Here is an 18,607-nt window from a genome sequence, read left to right on the forward strand (position 1 = left end):
AGAGAAGGGCAACCAAGATGATAAAAGATCTGGAAATCAAACGTTAAGGAGAACAACTTAGGGAGATGGATATGATTAGCTTAGAGAAGCTTGAGAAGTGACATGATATCTCTCTTTAATGATCAGAAGGATGTCATGTAGAATATAGAACCAACCCGTTTTCTGTTGCTTCAGAGACTAGAACATGAATGAATGGATTCAAAGTACAAGAGATTCCACCTAAACATTAGGAAGACCTTCTTCACTGTAAAAGCTATTCAACAGTGGAATAATTCTATTCCCAGACTCATTCAAGTAGTACAAGGCATGGTTTCATGTTACATCTTAATTGAACCAAAGCATTTGACTCACACCCCTATTATAATTTGCTTCATACAAATAATGGAAAGCCCCATATTTCTTTATTTTGCTCAATACTCTTTTTCCGTTACTTCCTGTTAGATTCTTTTAAAAACTAAATTGCAAAAATCAACTTCATTTGAAAATTCAAGAGGAACAAACCCTTGCGGAGTTTCCAGTAATTTTAAAAATATATGATACAGATGTTTGTATTAAGGTTGTTAATGTAATGTTACATGTTTGAAATCAGCCAATTTTCATATGACATGTTTATTTAATTAGGAAATCTCAAGAGATTTTAATCTCTTCTGTGTATGCTCAGGAGCCACAAAATGAAGGACCAAATGGGATTTTTAAAAGATGTCTGTGGCATTGAGTCCTGGCAGTTGGGGCAATGGAGTTTATCACATGGGACAAATCCCGTGCAGGAACTAAATTTAAACTGAAAACAACCCCCATTTGCAGGCTGTTTTTCAGACAACATTTCAGGATTAATCCAAACAGAAAGTTGAAAAAAAACCCCACATTTGCGGGATATTTTTCAGACTACGTTTGTGTGAAAGAGAACGCGAAAATAACCCAAACGCAAAGTTGTCAAAACTAGCTCCTTTTTACTTTCGCTAAATTTCAAAATTACAAAGGAGCTTTCCAATCAGATTATTTTTGCGTTATTTCTCTTTCACGCCAACATATCTGACAAACATTTCCCATTTCTGCATGGGATTTTACCAATTCGCCTGCCATGTGATAAATTCCAATATCAAACTGCATTAATTCCGCAGTGTAAATGCAACCTTTTTGTGTAGATACATCTTAATTTTCAGCAGCTAACCTAGTTTGGTTCCAACTCCAAACCTCTGATGGATAAAAGGAATTCCAACACGGAGAAATGCAAGGTACTTCACTTAGGGCAGAAAAATGAAATGCATAGATATAGACTGGGGGACACCTGACTGAACGAAACTATGTGTGAAAGGGATCTGGGAGTCCAAGTAGACCACAAGTTGAACATGAGTCAACAGTGTGATGCGGCAGCTAAAAAGACCAATGCAATTTTAGGCTGTATAAATAAAAGAATAGTATCTAGATCAAGGGAAGTAATAGTGCACTCTATTCTGCTTTGGTCAGGTCCCACCTGGAACATTCTGTCCAGTTCTGGGCACCACAATTCAAAAAGGACATTGAGAAACTGGAGCGTGTCCAAAGGAGGGCGGCTAAAATGGTGAAGGGTCTGGAAACTATGCCCTGGCCTATGAGGAACTACTTAGGGAGCTGGGGATGTTTAGCCTGGAGAAAAGAAGGTTAATATAACATGATAGCCCTGTTTAAATATTTGAAGGGATGTCATCTTGAGGAGGGAGCAAGCTTGTTTTCTTCAGCTCCAGAGACTAGGACCCGGAACAATGGATGCAAGCTGCAGGAAAAGAGATTCTACCTCAACATTAGGAGGAACTTCCTGACAGTAAGGGCTGTTCGACAGTAGAACACACTTCCTCAGAGAGTGCTGGAATCTCCCTCCTTGGAGATCTTTAAACAGAGGCTGGATAGCCATCTGGCCGGGATGCTTTGATGGAGAATTCCTGCATGGCAGGGGGTGGACTGGATGGCCCTTGTGGTCTCTTCCAACTCTACGATTCTATGATTCTAAGCCTAAGATATAGTACCTGGCTTACTCTACAGTAACTAAAAAGAATGATTTCCAAAAATAGACAAATATTTCTCTAGGGTTAGATATGCTTTTTAGGTGTTTGTGTGATAGATACATCCTGGTGATTGGAGAGTATAGAGAAATCCACAAAAGGGCTTCAGTGGACAGTTTTTAAGGAGAACATTGCTGAAGCAATGGGCCCAGTCAAACTCCGATTCTCAACCTTTGGTCCTCCAGAGGTTTTGGACTGTAGATGACAGAAGCCCAATCTGACATAGCTAATTAATGGGCTAATGAAGAGAAGAACTGGCAGTATCTGCTGAGCCTGGTCTTTCATGTTTTGGAGAAGGCTCATATTAGGGTGCAGGCATTGGCTTTTGTTTATTGGTTGTAGTTGCAGCAGGTTGGTGGAAGGTGGGCTCTGGGGGGGTGGGGTGGTGGCTCCTCTCAAGCCTGTCTTTTGTGGTGGTTAGCGTGGGTCCTGGATATCTATTACCAGTGTGTCTAAAAACTGGTAATATTTGGAGGTCCCCTTAAGGGACTTGGGGTGTGTAGAGTACTAAGGGGCTTGTCCAGCTCGGGGACAGATGTTTTTCTTGCACCTTCTAAGGGCAGGAGGACCACATGAGTACATCTGCTCAGGTGGATCTTCTCATCATCCCAAGGGTTCTAGCATCAGGCTGGAGGGTGAGGTTTCTTGATTAAGAGGCACATTGGCTGATATCTGGATCCAGAACCATTTGCTTGCCAACCATGCCTTCAGAGTAATCAATAAAAGTTGTGGCCGACCTTTTCCCACTCATATGTGTGTGGTTTGTTATTTTGCACAGAATGGACTCAACCCTAACTGTGATGTCCTGCCAGGACTGCTTGAATCTCCCCCTGCATTTTCTTTTATTTTGGTTCAGGCCATAGATTATTTTAGTGTAGAAAAGTTCATTGTATTAGTTTGTGGGAGGAGCTGTAGGTTTCCCCTGCATTATTTCCAGGTTTGGTTTGCCCTTTCCCAACATGCTCTGCTGTAGCTAGAGGTTTTAGTTGGGGAGCAGTCTTTGCTGTGAGCAAGCAGAGAGCTGTCTTTTGGTGGCAAGCAGGCCCAGACAGCCGGAAAGGGCATTTCTTACACCTCAGCCGAATTAGTTACCATCAGCAAGTGAATAGAAGATTTCAGGAGCTGAAAGACCCTGCACCAGCTCCATTGAGTGAGGAGAGCAAACCATCAGACCCAGAAAGATGACAACCTGAAGATTGCTGCAACTGTAAAGTACCTTTTGTTTAGAGCTGGGGAGGAGAAAACTCTTTATTTTGTCCTTTAAATTAAATTTCCCCCCTTTTAAACTTTACATTCAGCTTCAGAGCCTTTTTTGGGTAGAAGAGTTTGATCTCACCAGGGTACCGGCGTTGCACACCCAAACCTGCCACCACCTTTAGTTGGGTGTGTCTTCACACTAACACACAACTCATAGCTGTTGGGATGTAACAGGTGTTTTCTCATGACATTGCTCCCATTCTTTGGTAATTCTACATTTTCCTTCTTCAGACCTTGACTTGTTTCAGCTCCAAAATGTTCTTTTTTAAAATGCAGTTTTAAACATGTTGGATTTCTGACATGTGAAACATCATTCCTCAACAACTTAGTGGGAAATACATGTGATGTGCACCCTTTCTCTTTCAGTGCCATTTCCAGTGGTTGTTCCAGAAAGATCCTCCAGTAGTGAGGTATAGGGATTTGGGAATGGGTTTGTGTGTGATTCTGTATTTCCTTTCAAGGTGTATAAATACATTTCTCTATGTAGGGACTGCAAAAAACTGCTGAAACAAGAGAGAACAGAAATGCAGTCTTTTGGTGTGGGAGGGAAGAACTGATGCTGCTGGGGTGGTGATGGTACAGATTATTAACAGTTCAGTTAGACTTCATTTGAATTATTCCCTTCACAAGCTAGATGCCCAATGCTGAAGAAACAAAAAGGTGTAGTTTGCTTCCTTTTCTACCCCAGTCACTCTGAGTCTCCCAAAGTTTCTGATATTATAAATATTTTGTGTTACTTGAGAAATTAAATAATAATAATAATAATAATTTATTTTTAAAATGCAGAAAGTCAGGCTATTAGTCTCACTGAGCTTGTAGAGCTGGAGAGGTCACAAATCAAGGTTTTTGGGCAGAAAACAAGCAAGCCCTATTTCTGCAACTGCTCCAGAGCCTCAACTCCTTTGAGTTGGCCTTCTTAGGTTGCCTACACAGAACCTGCTACTGTTTTTTCCACCCTTTGGGATTTTGTTTGCATTTGTTTGTTGTTGTGTGTGTTTACATCAATTCTGACTTATGACAACCCTATCACGGGAGTTTCTTGAAAGAATTTGTTCAGAGAGTGTTTATCCTTGCCTTCCTCTGAGGCTGAGAGTGTCTGTTTTCATAGTATCCCACAATACCAGTAAAGGCAGTGAAAGGAAAAGAAGAAGACTGTGAAGTTTGCATCTACCTGGAAACACATCTGAGGAGGTTGGACTGAGTCACATCTAATATCACAGCTCACAAGCAACATGCCATCAAATGAACCAAAATGTGCTGCTTTTTTGAAGTTTTTTTTTTTCTTTGAAGTCAGGAGCAGAAACAGCTAGTCTTGATGAGCCCAAATAAACTGCTAAAAAGTCTATTTTGAAGAGCTTGTGGATTCCTTCTTAGTTACAGCTCTCCTGTATAGAAAAATGAAACAAATTCAATGTAAAATTTCAGTGACACTCTAAATTGCTTTGTTATACCAGTGCATTATTTCATTTGTTCTACCACATGTCTTAAAACTTAGTGAAGAAGTAGTAGTAGTAGTAGTAGTAGTAGTGGATGGATGGATGGATGGAAGCGTATGAAAACAACAAACATTACTGTGGTTAGAAAAAAAGGGGGAAGAAAAGTCCTGTTACAGAAAATTTTTAAATATTCTGAAAAAGCTCTCAGAGGAACCAAATGCATGCATGTTCAGATCAGCATTGCCATAAGTCTGTCATTTAAGGCATATTATTTTGTCTTGTAGGTCTTTTAAAGGCTAACTTATTTTTTTATGGTATGAAATACCAGGGACTGGAGTGCACATGCATATTATGACATGAATTCTAATCCATAAAATTTTATGCCATTTAGTTTTTAAGATGCTACACGAATTTGAATGCTGTTCATAGGAAAGGAAACTAAGTCCTCACTGGGGAGCGGTCACCTTGGTTCAGCGAGCGGCTACAAATTCACCCTGCACCACTTCCTTCCTCTTATTCCCCTTCTGGGCTCCTTCTAATCTTCAAGTGACTTGTGTATAGGCAACCTTTATGTGTGCAACTGCTGAGCTTGGGGTTGGGGGAGGGTGGTTGGGTGAAGCAGTTTGCAGCTTCCACCATGGTCCATGTGACGGCTGCTTCCGTTAGTTCCTTCCGCAAGTTCTATATTAATCTGATGCTAAGTGAGAGTAAGCAGATAATTTTATTTAATTAATTTATTTAAGATCCTGAAAGACTAGAAGACAGGCGCTGGAACAGAATGACTTTCCTAAAGTTGAGCACATTGCTCCACAGGGTGAGTAACAACCCCAAAATGTGTTTCCATTCTTTGCCTTAAGAAATGATGGCAGATGTTAAGCAAAGGGACCAATGCATCTACTGCTGCTTAGAACTGAAGAGCATCTTTCATGACTGAGTTAACTGAGAAACTTATATATTATTTCCATTCCATGTATTTCATGCAGTATATGATGTAGGAGCCTATAAGAGAAAGTTGGCTCAAGTGATATCCAGAGCAGAGACAAGGCAAGACAGGAGTTACTTACTGACAAAAGGAAAATTCATATTTTACTCTGAAAGATAATTGCTCTGACTGTTCAACATCTTTGAAGAGTTACACATAGTCAAGTATTCAGGAAGAAGACTAGAAAGTTAGCAAAGCACAAGGTGGTCAACATTTAAAACTCTAAATTATTATGTCAAGGAACAGACAGAAAAGGATAGGATCTCAGAATAGATAATGTTCCGAGTCACAGCCAAAGATAGATGAGAGAGGAAAAACCCTTCTGGTTTGAATCCACTGAGTTACCTTTTTTCCCTTTTTCCCTTTTTTATTTAAACAAAGATTGTTTTGCATGTGTTTGTGTGTGTATGTACCTTCAAGTTGCCTTGTGCTGTGTCCCTAATGGCGGCATGGCCATGTGCCATTGGGGGCAACAAGAGTCCCTAATGGTGGCACAGCCACTTGTATACACTGCCATTGGGGACAACGCGGGTTTGTCACCCATGGATGCTCAAATCCGCAGATGGCAAATCTGCAGATACTGAGGTCCAACTGTATTTAGACCTAAAGATGTTGTTGTTGTTAACTGCCTTTAAGTCAACTTTGATTCATGGTGACCCTGTGGATGACATATCTCCGAAACCCCTTATCCTTCTACTGCTCTGCTCAGGTCCTGCAGATTTATGCTTTTAGTGTACTGAACATGTAAAGCAGAATATCATATGTGGGGAAAACATGTGAAATAAAGGAAATATTTACTATCAGAGCTTGATTCATCTAGGAGATAGGAAATGTTTGACAGGAAGTATTTGTTCAAAATGACCTGTAACAAGGCCTTGGAATATATGCCTCCTAGGAGTTGTCTAGATCTTTCAGTAATATAAATGAAATAAAACTTAACCAAAAAATGCAGTACATATTTTCTTAAATGTATTTTTCCTGCTTTGCTTCCTTTTGCAGGAGGTGGGCTGTTGAAATGGCGTTTATAGCTCTGAGCATCTCCCTGTTTGTCGCTCTCCTAGATACAGGATGGGGAACCAAACCTACAGCCTATCATCACCTGTGCAAACTAGTGAGTGTTCTGGAACTGTTAAATGCTGCCTTTTTGTATGGGGTTTCTAAAGCAACAAAGAGAAGAGATTTTTGGGTTATGTGGCCATGTTCTGGAAGAGTTTATTCCTGATGTTTTGCCAGCATCTGTGGCTGGCATAATCAGAGAATGCTGGCATGGAAGTGAGTGGGGATATATATACTGTGTGACCCTTGGCTGAGAGGAAGTGATTTACATGTTAATCTGTGTGCTGGTTGGTTGTTGAATGGCAAGGCCTCAGGGTGTCTATTTGATTAGTGATCCATTGTCTACTGGAAATCCCCCCCTCCTGACCCTGGATGTTTTTCATTTACACTTGCTGAGTCTTGATTTTGGTGTTTTTCAGGACTAGTTGCCAAACTTTCATTTACTTTCAGGGTTTCTTCTTTCCTGTTCAAATTGTCTCGGTATTTGTGGATTTCAGTGGCTTCTCTGTGCATTCTGCCCTGATAGTTGTTGGCATGGTCTAGAATTTCAGTGTTTTCAAATAGCATTTTATGCCCAGGATGGTTTTTAATGTGTTCTGCTACTGCTGATTTTTCTGGCTGACCCAGTTTGCAGTGTCTCTCGTGTTCTTTGAGTAGCAGAACACATTATAAACCATCCTGGGCATAAAATGCTGTTTGAAAACACTGAAATTCTGGACCTCACTTCCCATCAGCTTCAGTAAGCATGGCCAGGGGTGACCAGAACTGTAGCCCAGAATTATCCACAGGGCCACAAATGCCCTAGTCCTGAGTTAGATGCCTTCTTTTCTTTCTCCTCCAAACGTACACGAACTCAGAGGCATATAAGCTCTGGGAAAAGTTCCACCAGTGATAGGATCCTGAGACAGAAATTTCCATCAGTAATGCAACTTGAGAGAGCTGGAATCTTCTTTTCATTATAAACCACGATCCAACGGGGTTGATTGCTCCTAAGAACAGGGATCCCACTGGTCCACTCTGGCTCATCATCCCAGTCTAAACTGAAAAGAGCTGTTGCCATTTTGATAGCATGGTTTGTACATAAGGTTGCCTACCTATAAAATCAAATATGCATTCTGCCAGCAGGGCTGTATCAGTGCCAGAGTTCAAATTAGGGTGTGTGTGTGGAGGGGGGACAACGACAAATAGGCATACTCTTAACTTTTAACTCATTCCACTTTTAGTTTTCCTCTGAAAAATATAAGCCCACATATCCTTCATCTTACAGGGCTGCATAATGTGTGGTCCTCTAAGTGTTATTGGACTGAAACACCTATAATCCTTCACCATGGTTATGCTCACTACAGATTATGCAAGTCCAGCAACTTCTGGAGAGCCACAGGTTCTCCACCCCTGGTGTTGAAGGTGATTATAAGATCAAGAAATCTGAAAAACAAAACAAAACAAAACAAATACAAAGAAACAATGAAGTCATCATATGATCTTTGGGAGTGCTGATGTCAAGCACATCAAACAAAGTAAAAAGAGATCCCAAATATGACATAACAGATTTCCCTTATATAGAACTTTCATCACATACCTTACTGTATATGTTACTGTGTGTATACAGTGTGCCCGTGTCATACGCAGGCGCATTATACGCTGCTTTCAGCATATGCTGAAAGCAGTGCTGCTGCTTCTGGCACTGTGCGCCAGAAGAAACAATGGCACGTGCTGCCGCCGCCACATACCACCGCAAGCACGAGCTCCATTACTTGTAATGGGGCTCAAGCATACACGCTTTTTGTTTTATGCAGTGGAGGGGGGTCTGGAATGGATCCCCTGCGTAAAACAAGGGCGCACTGTACTGCCTAGAAAAGATACATATAAGGATTACATTAGAGCAAAACAAACAGCTTCATTTATATATCGCTTTATACTAAACTAACAGTGTCTAAACAGTTTATAACTGTAAGCTAATTGCCCCCAACAATCTGGGTACTCATTTTCGCAACCTCGGAAGGATGGAAGCCTGAGTCAAGCTTGAGCCCTTTTGCTGATACTGAACTCGCAACCTTATGGTTTTGAGTGAGTGGCTGCAGTACAGGCATTTAACCACTGCACCACTGTGCAATCTTAACATAACTGTGAATGTATCTATCATTAATTCTATGCCAATGTATGAAGCAGTTATGAATTATTTCAGGGTATTGGACAGTTGGCAAACTTTGAATTTATCAGATTCTTTTACTCTTTCAACTAAAAGACAGTTAAGTTTATTTGTTAAAAATTGCTGATCATATCACAAATCATGATCATTGACATGAAAATGGAATTACAAGATTTTGTAGATCAAGCCATAGTTCAGAGTGGGCAAAGTGTTTTTGGTCCCACTACCATTGGTTATGCTGGCTATGACTTATGAGAGTTGTAACCTTGTGGATATTACTTAACTCCAAATTTCCTGCTCCTAGAATAGCCCATTATGAATGTATAGGTGGCTCAAAATATAGACAAGAAAACTTTTGCTATACAAATGCTATCTATATTAAGTGGACATAATCACAAGGCACTGTGGTCTCCTGGATGAACCTACTTATGATTTCCTGCAAAGTTGCAAAGCAGGAAGTGTCTCTGATAACAGCATAATGTTAGCATTATCACTTTTTCCACATCGTTTAAACTTGAATGTTTGTTCAGAATGAGAGACTACAATCTAATTCTCAGATTATACAGATTTGCAAGGAAGGAAGATATGGTTTTATATCACCTCCAGTATCTGAGGGAGTATGCCTCCCACAACTACTTGCTGGGAACATGAGGATGATGATGATATTGCATTCATGTTCTTCTTCTAGGCCTTACATTGGCACCTGATTTTTCACTTTGGAAAATAAATGCTGAATTAGATAGGCATTTAGTATAACTTAGTAGTGCTGCTCTTTAAGTTTTATAACAATATCCTCCATGGAAATTTGTTCTCACACACAAAAATATGGATCTTTCAGAATCTGAAGACCTTTTTCATGCACTGATTGCATGTAGGTTGTTCGCGTGGTGATGTAGGAGTAGGGCTGTGCTTTGGTGCTGCTGACAATGTCACATGCCTGAATCAATCCAACCCTATGACATCCTACAAAGAAACCCCTACATGATTACTAAGCAGCTGCTTATCCTGCTCCATCAACTTTAGAATAACGTTTTGCCAATTGTACTCAGTTCTGTTTGAACTGTTCTATCACTTTTAGCAGGCAGCCAGTCTACTGTATCCCAAATATCTCTTTGTTTCTCCCTTCAGGAAGAGAGAAGTGTATATTGCAATGAAAAGAGTCTGAGCTACATCTTAAAAGATTTGCCTGCTGGAACAGAAGAACTCTTCCTGAATTCCAATCGTATACAGATTCTAAAGAATGACTCTTTAATGCAGTATCAAGCCCTGCAAAGTCTCAGCTTGTGTGACAATGAGCTTGAGGTAATTGAACCCGGTGCCTTCCTTGGGACCAAGAGTCTAAGTCACCTATCTGTGGCCAACAATGCCCTTGCCATGGGCTATTCTGTGACAGCAGCTGCTCTGAAAACTTTACCTGCTCTCAGGAAGCTGGACCTCTCTGGAAACCAGCTCACTGAGGTTATGATGAGTACCTTGATCCAGCACTTGCCCTCTCTAGAATTCTTGTCTCTAGCCAGGAATGCCATCATGAGGCTGGATGACTCTCACTTCAAGAACGTGCCTAACTTGTGGCACCTGGATTTACAACAGAACTACATTTTTGAGATTGAGGCTGGTGCTTTTGAAGGTGTGCGAGGGCTGCAGCAGCTTAATCTGGCCTATAACTATATCAGTTGTATTGTGGAATTTGACTTGACGCAACTTCAGATTCTAAATGTCAGCAACAATCACATTGAATGGTTCTTGACTGCAGAGAATGATGCTGCTTTTGAACTAGAAACACTAGACCTTTCCTTTAACCATCTCCTGTTCTTCCCACTCTTGCCTAGGTTAAATAAACTGCAAACTTTGCTGCTAACACACAACAAATTGAACTTCTATGGAAATCTTTATAATCATTCTGAGAGCTCAGTGCAGCTGCTGTTTCTGGATGGCACTGTAACCAACATCACCACCCACGAACTCTGGGAAGAAAAGAACCATAGCAATCTCTCTTCTTTGACTTTTCTGGACATGAGCTGGAACCAGTTCTGGTATCTTCCAGACTGGTTTTTAGAAGGGATGGTTTTCCTTGAGCATCTTAATCTCAGTCACAACTGCTTAAAGACACTAGATATGCAGGAGAAAGAATTGTTGAAAAGTCTTATTGACTTGGATCTTAGCTATAACCAGCTTTCAGATCTACAGTTGAACTTAGGTCCTAGAAGTAGTTTAAACTACCTTAGGAGCCTTAATCTACACAGCAATAGACTGCATGGATTACCTGCTAAAATATTTACCTACACAACAAAAATCACTACAGTTGACCTCAGTAAGAACCCAATAGAGATTTGTAGTGCACATGATGCTGGAAGCCTGGACTGTGTAAATATTAGTAATGTGGTCTCTTTGAGAAATCTTTTCATAGCTGGGTGTGAATTAAAGGTACTGAGCAAGCATGCTTTTAAAGGGACCTCCCTAATACACTTAGACCTATCTAACAACCCCAAGGTGCTACGCGATGGCTTGGGTCCTCTGGAAGATACTGCAAAATCCCTGCAGGTACTTTCTCTCCGGAAGACTGGCCTGTTTGTTCCAAGTGCAAAGATAGATTTTTCTGCTTTTCAAAAATTGGTAGACTTGGATCTGTCTGAAAATTCTCTGACCGGACTCCCTGACTCTTTATCAAGTCTAAGACTGCATACTCTGGATCTTAGGAGAAATCGCCTTCGCTTCCTACCTCAGCATGCCATACAAAATCAACTTGGGAAGAATTTGCGTGTGATCTACCTCAGCCAGAATCGCTATGACTGCTGTAAACTGGGATGGTGGGATAATCTCCAAAGCCTTGGCACTGTACATATTGCAGACATGAGTCAAGTCACTTGTAACTACTCTTCCAGGTTCTTTAGTGCAGCAAATCTACCAGAATCTGTTCTCCAGAACTGCAGGTGGCTAACAGCAGATATGACTTTGCTTTATCTGGTGCTCATTCTTCCTACCTGTTTGGCCCTACTTGTTGCCTCTGGCATAATCTTTCTTACTTTCAGACAAAGATTTCTTCAAATAGTAAAGAGCAGATATAGAACATCAAGTTCATATTGACTTCTGGGTGGTGAGAAGAAGTAAGAGACTGTGCCTCAGGAACAGGCTTAGGCAGGATGGGGAAATTAAAATAACCTGTTAGGTGTTGCAGCCTCAGATGTGGTTCCAGTATGTCACAATATGTGGCAATAAGAAGCTGTCCAACTAGCATAGAGAATTCTTCTGATGTAGTTGGAAGGGTTGGTGGTTAATGCAAGTTCTGTGAAGAAGGATGCTAGACAGTAATAAAGTTGATTCATAATAGGAAAAAAAGTCCTTTCCAGGAAAGAAATGCAGGTGTGAAAGATTTATCCTGACAATTAATTATGATGTTTGTGTACATGGAATACATGTTTGAATACATGGAATTCTTAAGAAAGCCAAAGCTTGCCTTTTTTTTAGAGGAACATTTCTTTTCTCTGTATACAATATTGTTCACACACTAAATGCAAACATTAATGGGACAGGTTAAAAGATGTACGGGATGTGGAGAGGGGCTTCTCTGTTTTCCTAGGTTACACACATTTTTAGTTGCTCACATTTGAAGGGTGTCACTGCATTGCTACTGTATGACTTCTCAACTTGGGAAGATGAAGGAAGAATCATAGTATACTTTGTGTATTTCAAATTGGGAATAATGTAATATGGAGAAACCAAGACACATGCAGACTGGAACAGAGTGGAAGATAGTGTATGGAGTTGCTTGCTGATTGGTAATCATCTATTGTAAAATTAACTCTTTTCAAACAGTTTCTCAAGATTGGATCTAATGCTAGAACCAAGTCAGATAGTAGCCTTGTTCCGCTGCATTCCTTGGACTTAAATAAAATATGAGAAGAGGAGCATGCTAGCCCAATCCTCTCTATCTGTGCTATGCATGTGTGAAAAGAGAGAATTCTGAAACACATAATTCCTTATTCATTTGGAGGCTTACCATATGATTCTGAACCCTGAATTTCCATGGGTCTGACTTGCATAAAGAACCTTCATGGTTGCAATGGAGAAGAGCTAGCACATTCCCTTCTTTGCATGTTTACTTAACCTTAAAGATAATTACTGAATAAGGTTAATGTTTTGTACCTATAGAGTGGAGACTTAAAGCAGTACAGGGGCTGGGTGAGTGGGCTCTATTCCCTGCCCATGCCTGCTCCTTTAAGTTTAAATCAGAACTGGGAAATGTTGGATTGCAACTCTTCCTATTAGCTATGCATGCCATGGCTGATGGGAGTTGCAAGACAATATCTGGAGTTGTATGCATTCCCCACACCTTGTTTACACTATAAAGAGTAGACCCACCTCACCCTCCATTTTATATGTGAGTGAAATAAACATGCATGTAGTAATTCTCCTATAGTGTGGACTTCAGAGAAGCAACTGAACAGCTATGATAATATAGCCAATAACTGCATACAGCAGTTAACAAAGGTGTTCACAGTATCTGAAAGATCTTCAGAATCACTGAAGAACATTTTAAGGCTATACACATTGTTTCGAAAAAATAAAGTAAAATGTGTAGTATGTTAAGTATTAGAAATCAAGAGATATGATTGGAGGCTTTTCCAGGTAAGACATCTTGTCACCTTGGTTTCTCAGCCTTACTGTCCTTTTCGCTCAACACACTATTGCTATCCAATATTCCAAATAGGAATATACTCCTCACTGGTTAGTTAAGGTGATGAAGCATCCACAGTGCTTAAAGAAGTCCATATAATAAAATACTCCTTTCTGATTATCAAGTCTTTATTTACTGTTGAACCTTTCTCTTAAAAAGACATAAAAGAATCCAGAAGCATTTTTGAGACTAATTGGGAAAAAGAAATTTCTAACATAGGTTTTTGTGGACTACTGTACACTTTATTGGAAAGCTTATATTTTCACCCAGTTTGCGACAAAGATACTGTTGGATTAATTTATGATGTTTTCTGATAAAACAGAATTCACACATTTATCTCATTGAATACTACTATTTCTTAAAAGAAACACAGAGAGGTATAAATGTGGTGGCAGCTTTCAATTTTTGTCCTTTAATGACTAGAATCCATTGCAGATGTGTCTGTCTTGGTTGTGTGCTGGTGACAAATGTATGAATTGTTCTGTGGAATACTCCACACTATCTGATGTGGTTGTGTAAACTGGCATTAAAAAGAGAGTGCTTAAAAAAATGTCCAGACATCTTGGACACACTATTGTATGGCAAATAAATGAGGGAAAAAGCTGAGCCAATAAAGTTGTAAGGAGAATGGAGGCATGATTCAAACATGGAGAAAGTTTTATTCATGTAAATAAGGACCACAGACGCTTCTCTAGAGGAAAGGAATGCAATACGCTATCTTCCAGACTAATTTCTTTTGACCTTTTGCCACAAGGGTCTACTTCTGTTATGAGTATTTCGTTTAGAAATTCTTAGATTGTAGAATGTGTGATCTTTTTTCTTACCTGATAATATTTTTTTCAACTTTGCACTATAGCAATAGCAAGTACATTTCTGTACCACTTATCAGTGAACTAAGAATTTCCTAAGTGGTTTACAGTGTGTAAGCTAATTGCCCCCAACAAACTGGGTACTCATTTTAGCTTCAGAGGCTTCACTTTCTCCATTACCTTTAGGAAAGTCTGCCACCATAGGCATTGCTACATCTTGGCATGAAGTTTTTAAATGTTCTGCAATCTTCTGTTTTGGTTTAGGAGAAAGGAACTATCTTCCCATTCAGCCTGTACGCCAAGATATACAGTTGGCCCTCCTTATCCACGGATTTTTTTAATATACGGATTCAAGCATCCACAGCTTGAAAATATTTAAAAAAAAGTATAAATGTCAAGTATCAAACCTTGATTTTTCCACTTTATATAAGGGACACCATTTTGCCATTGTATTTAATGAGACTTGAGCATACATGGATTTTGTTATTCATGGGGGTTCCTGGAACCAAACCCCAGTGGATAACAAGGGTCCACTGTATAATATGTAGCACCCCTTATTCTTTCATTTTAACCTTTTTGCTGTGGTAATTTTCAACTTCTATGTAACTTGGCTTTTGAGAACAGTAATAAAGAGCAGGATTGCTTTAGTCTTGATTAATATATTAAAAATTTCCCACTGAACCTTATTGCCTCACTGAAAAAAATTGACTGAGATGTGTGTGCCGAAGTACTGGAGCAGGGCTTTTGTATCATAGCAAACTGACACTAGCCTAGCAAATAAAAGGGCCTCTCTGTGGTAGAGGTTTATGGGAAGGAAAACCACATGTTGAGAAAACCTCAGCCCATGTTGATGCATGCACACATTGTGGTCATCTTTTTAGTTCTAAAATAAAGTAGCAGGTTTCCAGTTACCAAAAAACAATACTGTACACAGTGCAAATGAAGGTGTGTGTTTGTGTTGTGTGCCTTCCAACTTATGGTGACCCTAAAGCAAACCTATTATGGGGTTTTCTTGGTGAGGTTTGTTCGGAGGAGATTTGCCATGGTCTTCCCTTGAGGCTGAGAGAGTGTGATTTGCCCAAGGTTACCAAGTAGGTTTCATGGCAGAGCTGGAATTGAACCCTCGTTCCCAGAGTCAGTCCAACCCTCAAACCACTACATCATGCTGGCTCTGTGTCTTAAAGCTATGATGGCCCTGCTACAGAAAGGTTTCTGAGACTTACTTGTTTTGCATGTATAGTATGCAGTGAACAAACTGATAGCATCCAGCTATGTGGGTTGCAGACTTTTAATTAATGAACTAGTAGTTAGACTAACCAGACATTTATTAAACTTTAAAACTGGCTAAAAGGGAGATTGAATGTAATTTATGACATCTGTCATCCCAATTGTTTTTACCATGGTTTAGGGTCTTCAGAATGGTTTAGGGTAGCACGGTTTCTGCCTCTAGAATAGTTGAAACAGTATAGCATGTCATTTTTCAGCATGTGCTCAACAGTTTCATTTAACATCAGTGGGAGAAGCCAGAAATGGCTGTGCCTCCTTTCCCTTATTAGGCAGAAGTGTTTGGTTCCTCTACCACATATAGGAGCAGCAAGGACTAACTGGTTCTCCTTTTGTTAGGGGAAAAGCAACTTCAGTTCAGGATGTGGTTAAAGAATATGGGCATGTGGAATTGCCCAACAGAAAATCAGTAGGAGGTTAGGGAGAAAAACAAAAGAACTTAATTTTATCTGATCAAACTATACCGTTTGGGAAACCACATCAGTTACAAGAGAGGCTGTAAAAGAAGCTCTGTGAAGGCAGTGGCTGAACCATGTAGAGCCATGTGCTTTGTAGGCATCTTTCTGGAGCACATATAGTTATTTTCATTCTGATTATTCAAATCCAACACGTTAATCATTGCACTTTTCTACTGTTATGTTTCAACCTCAGTATGTATTTTGTGTATTTTGGTGGTCAAATAAAGTTACCACTGTTTTGTGGATAGCTCTGCTCTTAAATGGCCCTGCTCAGGCAGTGAAGTTTGACCAGATGCAGTTCCAGATGCAGTTCCAGGCCTCCCGATAATTATTATTTTTATTTTTTTCATTTTGACTCCCGATAATTATTTTGGTGCCAATAATCTTTATATAAAATATAAGACTGATGATAGCAGAGAAGCAATGGAAGGATTGTACCCCAAAACTAATTCTAATAAGGCTATCCTTGCAGGTGTGACCCATCTGTCCCTTATAAGCTATGAGAACAGGTTATCAACATAGAAAAATTTACTCCCCTGTCAGTTCTCAGCCTTCTTTTTTCCCCCTAGCATCAAATTCCTAAGCTAATGCAAAAAGTATCAAAGTCACTAATACAAATTAACTCATTCCACTGGACAGTTCTTAACATGTAGCCATGATGCTAACAAGGACTTTGAAACCCCTCTGTTTGATGGCAGAGTCCCAAATCACTACAAGACCACAGCTGTTCAGTATGATTGGTTGGTGTGTTGTACTCCCCGGCTGGCTCTACTTTATGAGAATGGAGACTGCCTACTATAGGGTGGTGGGAGTTTCTTGGGTGCTCACATGGAGGTATGATCTATTTTATACTTTAACATTTAACAGCCATAACATGACTTTATATTTGGTTCCATTTTGTCACAGACCTCTAGAGTTTCAACAAGCATTCACATCTGAATATAGCTGTATTAGCCATGTTTGGTATAAAAATGACATTCAGCCAGGTAAATGTCACCCTCTACATTTGCATTTGGCTAACCTTCGAGAGATGCCTCAATGTGCATATGCCTCAAAAGTTCTTTATATTCTCTTTCAGTGGCTTTTGCTTTGCACCTCACATTGCAATCTGTCTTTTTGTAATGGCATTGTTACCGTTTTCAGTGGTTTTCTGGGATCTTTTGAAAGAGCACTGGTAAAGTAGAGAGGCATGGGACACATAATGTTATTGCCTCATGGAGAACAGTTAACATATATTCTACATTACAAAACCCGCATTTGTTTTATAGACTATAAATGGACAGACTATAGAAATGGGCAGATCACCCAACTGGATAGATGGGAAATCTCCAGAATCAACAAGAACGGACTGACAATTACTCACGACCTTCTGCAAGAAGAGGTGGTCTTAAAGAATAATTTACAATTTATTAAATTGAAAATAACAATAACAACATTCCAGAAATAAAAGAAAGGAAAGCCTCCTCAGGATAGTTCAAGTATTAATAAATATTTATTTGCAAACTGAAGCTACAGAAACTTTAAACCCATTAATAGGAAGTAGATAAGCTGAATATAACTGTAGCACTCACCAAGGGAATTAATGGAAGTCATAGTTTAGGGGGGGAAATTAAGATTTTGAAGCCATGTAGAAAGTATTTACTTTTTATCTGTCTACACAAGCTGAAAAAATATAATGCAACATAAACTAACTAAGTGGATATAAATTTAAAAATGTATAGTATCATCTTATAACTTGGAAATTGTCTAAAAGTAAACAAACAAAAAACTCCCACCACATTTGTTGTTCCATGAAGTCAGTTTTGACTAAGAGCACTCTTATGAATGAAAAACATCCAAAATACCCTTCCCATGTTGCTGAAGTCCCAAAAGTATTTGACCAGTTTATTTGCCAAGCTTGCTGTGTTTCTTCTCACAGTTGTGGTTGCTAGAGGGAAATATCATTCTTCCTGGTGAAATACCTAGGTTTTTCTAATACAACCTGGCTCTTGTCATACATGGGATCTGCTATAACATGTTGTGTAGAGTGTTTCTATTCAGAGTACCAACCAGCCATGTCCTCTTGCAGGGTATTTTGTTCTATTCTCTGATGTTTTACTCCCCATACCAATGGTTGGCCAGTATTCTGTGATCACAGGTGTCTTAGAAGCCTTAGGGCTTCTTCCTAAATATCTGTGGTACTTCTGTAAGCTTTTGGCTTCCCCACATTTCTTTTATGTGTGGCATCATTTTGTCTATCTAAAGATCCATACTCAGAGAACAAGCTTGCTGTTATACTGGGTGATTCAAAAGGAATGGTGCAAAAGCAAAGCTGTTCTTATTCAGTTTTGTACCATCCATTTAAAATCATCCTTTATATGTGTAGCACAGCATATGTTTTCATGGATGGATCTGATGCGGACATGTGGTAGATTTGACTTCACAACCACATATAAAACGCCATGCTTTTTGTTATTGTTGCT

General features: G+C 39.6%; 1 protein-coding gene across 1 annotated transcript; it reads left to right on the forward strand.

Moving 5' to 3' along the window:
- The first annotated feature begins 5,415 nt into the window (after positions 1-5,415).
- Positions 5,416-13,354, forward strand: NRROS (negative regulator of reactive oxygen species). Its single transcript, XM_089509343.1, has 3 exons — positions 5,416-5,546; positions 6,714-6,825; positions 10,048-13,354. Exons 2-3 carry the CDS (start codon positions 6,730-6,732, stop codon positions 12,001-12,003), a joined length of 2,052 nt encoding a protein of 683 aa, XP_089365469.1. The 5' UTR covers positions 5,416-5,546; positions 6,714-6,729; the 3' UTR covers positions 12,004-13,354.
- Positions 13,355-18,607: the final 5,253 nt, after the last annotated feature.

The sequence above is a fragment of the Sceloporus occidentalis genome, unplaced genomic scaffold (assembly GCF_023333645.1).
Source record: "Sceloporus occidentalis isolate IW3139 unplaced genomic scaffold, rSceOcc1.0.p SCAF_2, whole genome shotgun sequence".
In the NCBI taxonomy this organism is placed as follows: Eukaryota; Metazoa; Chordata; class Lepidosauria; order Squamata; family Phrynosomatidae; genus Sceloporus; species Sceloporus occidentalis.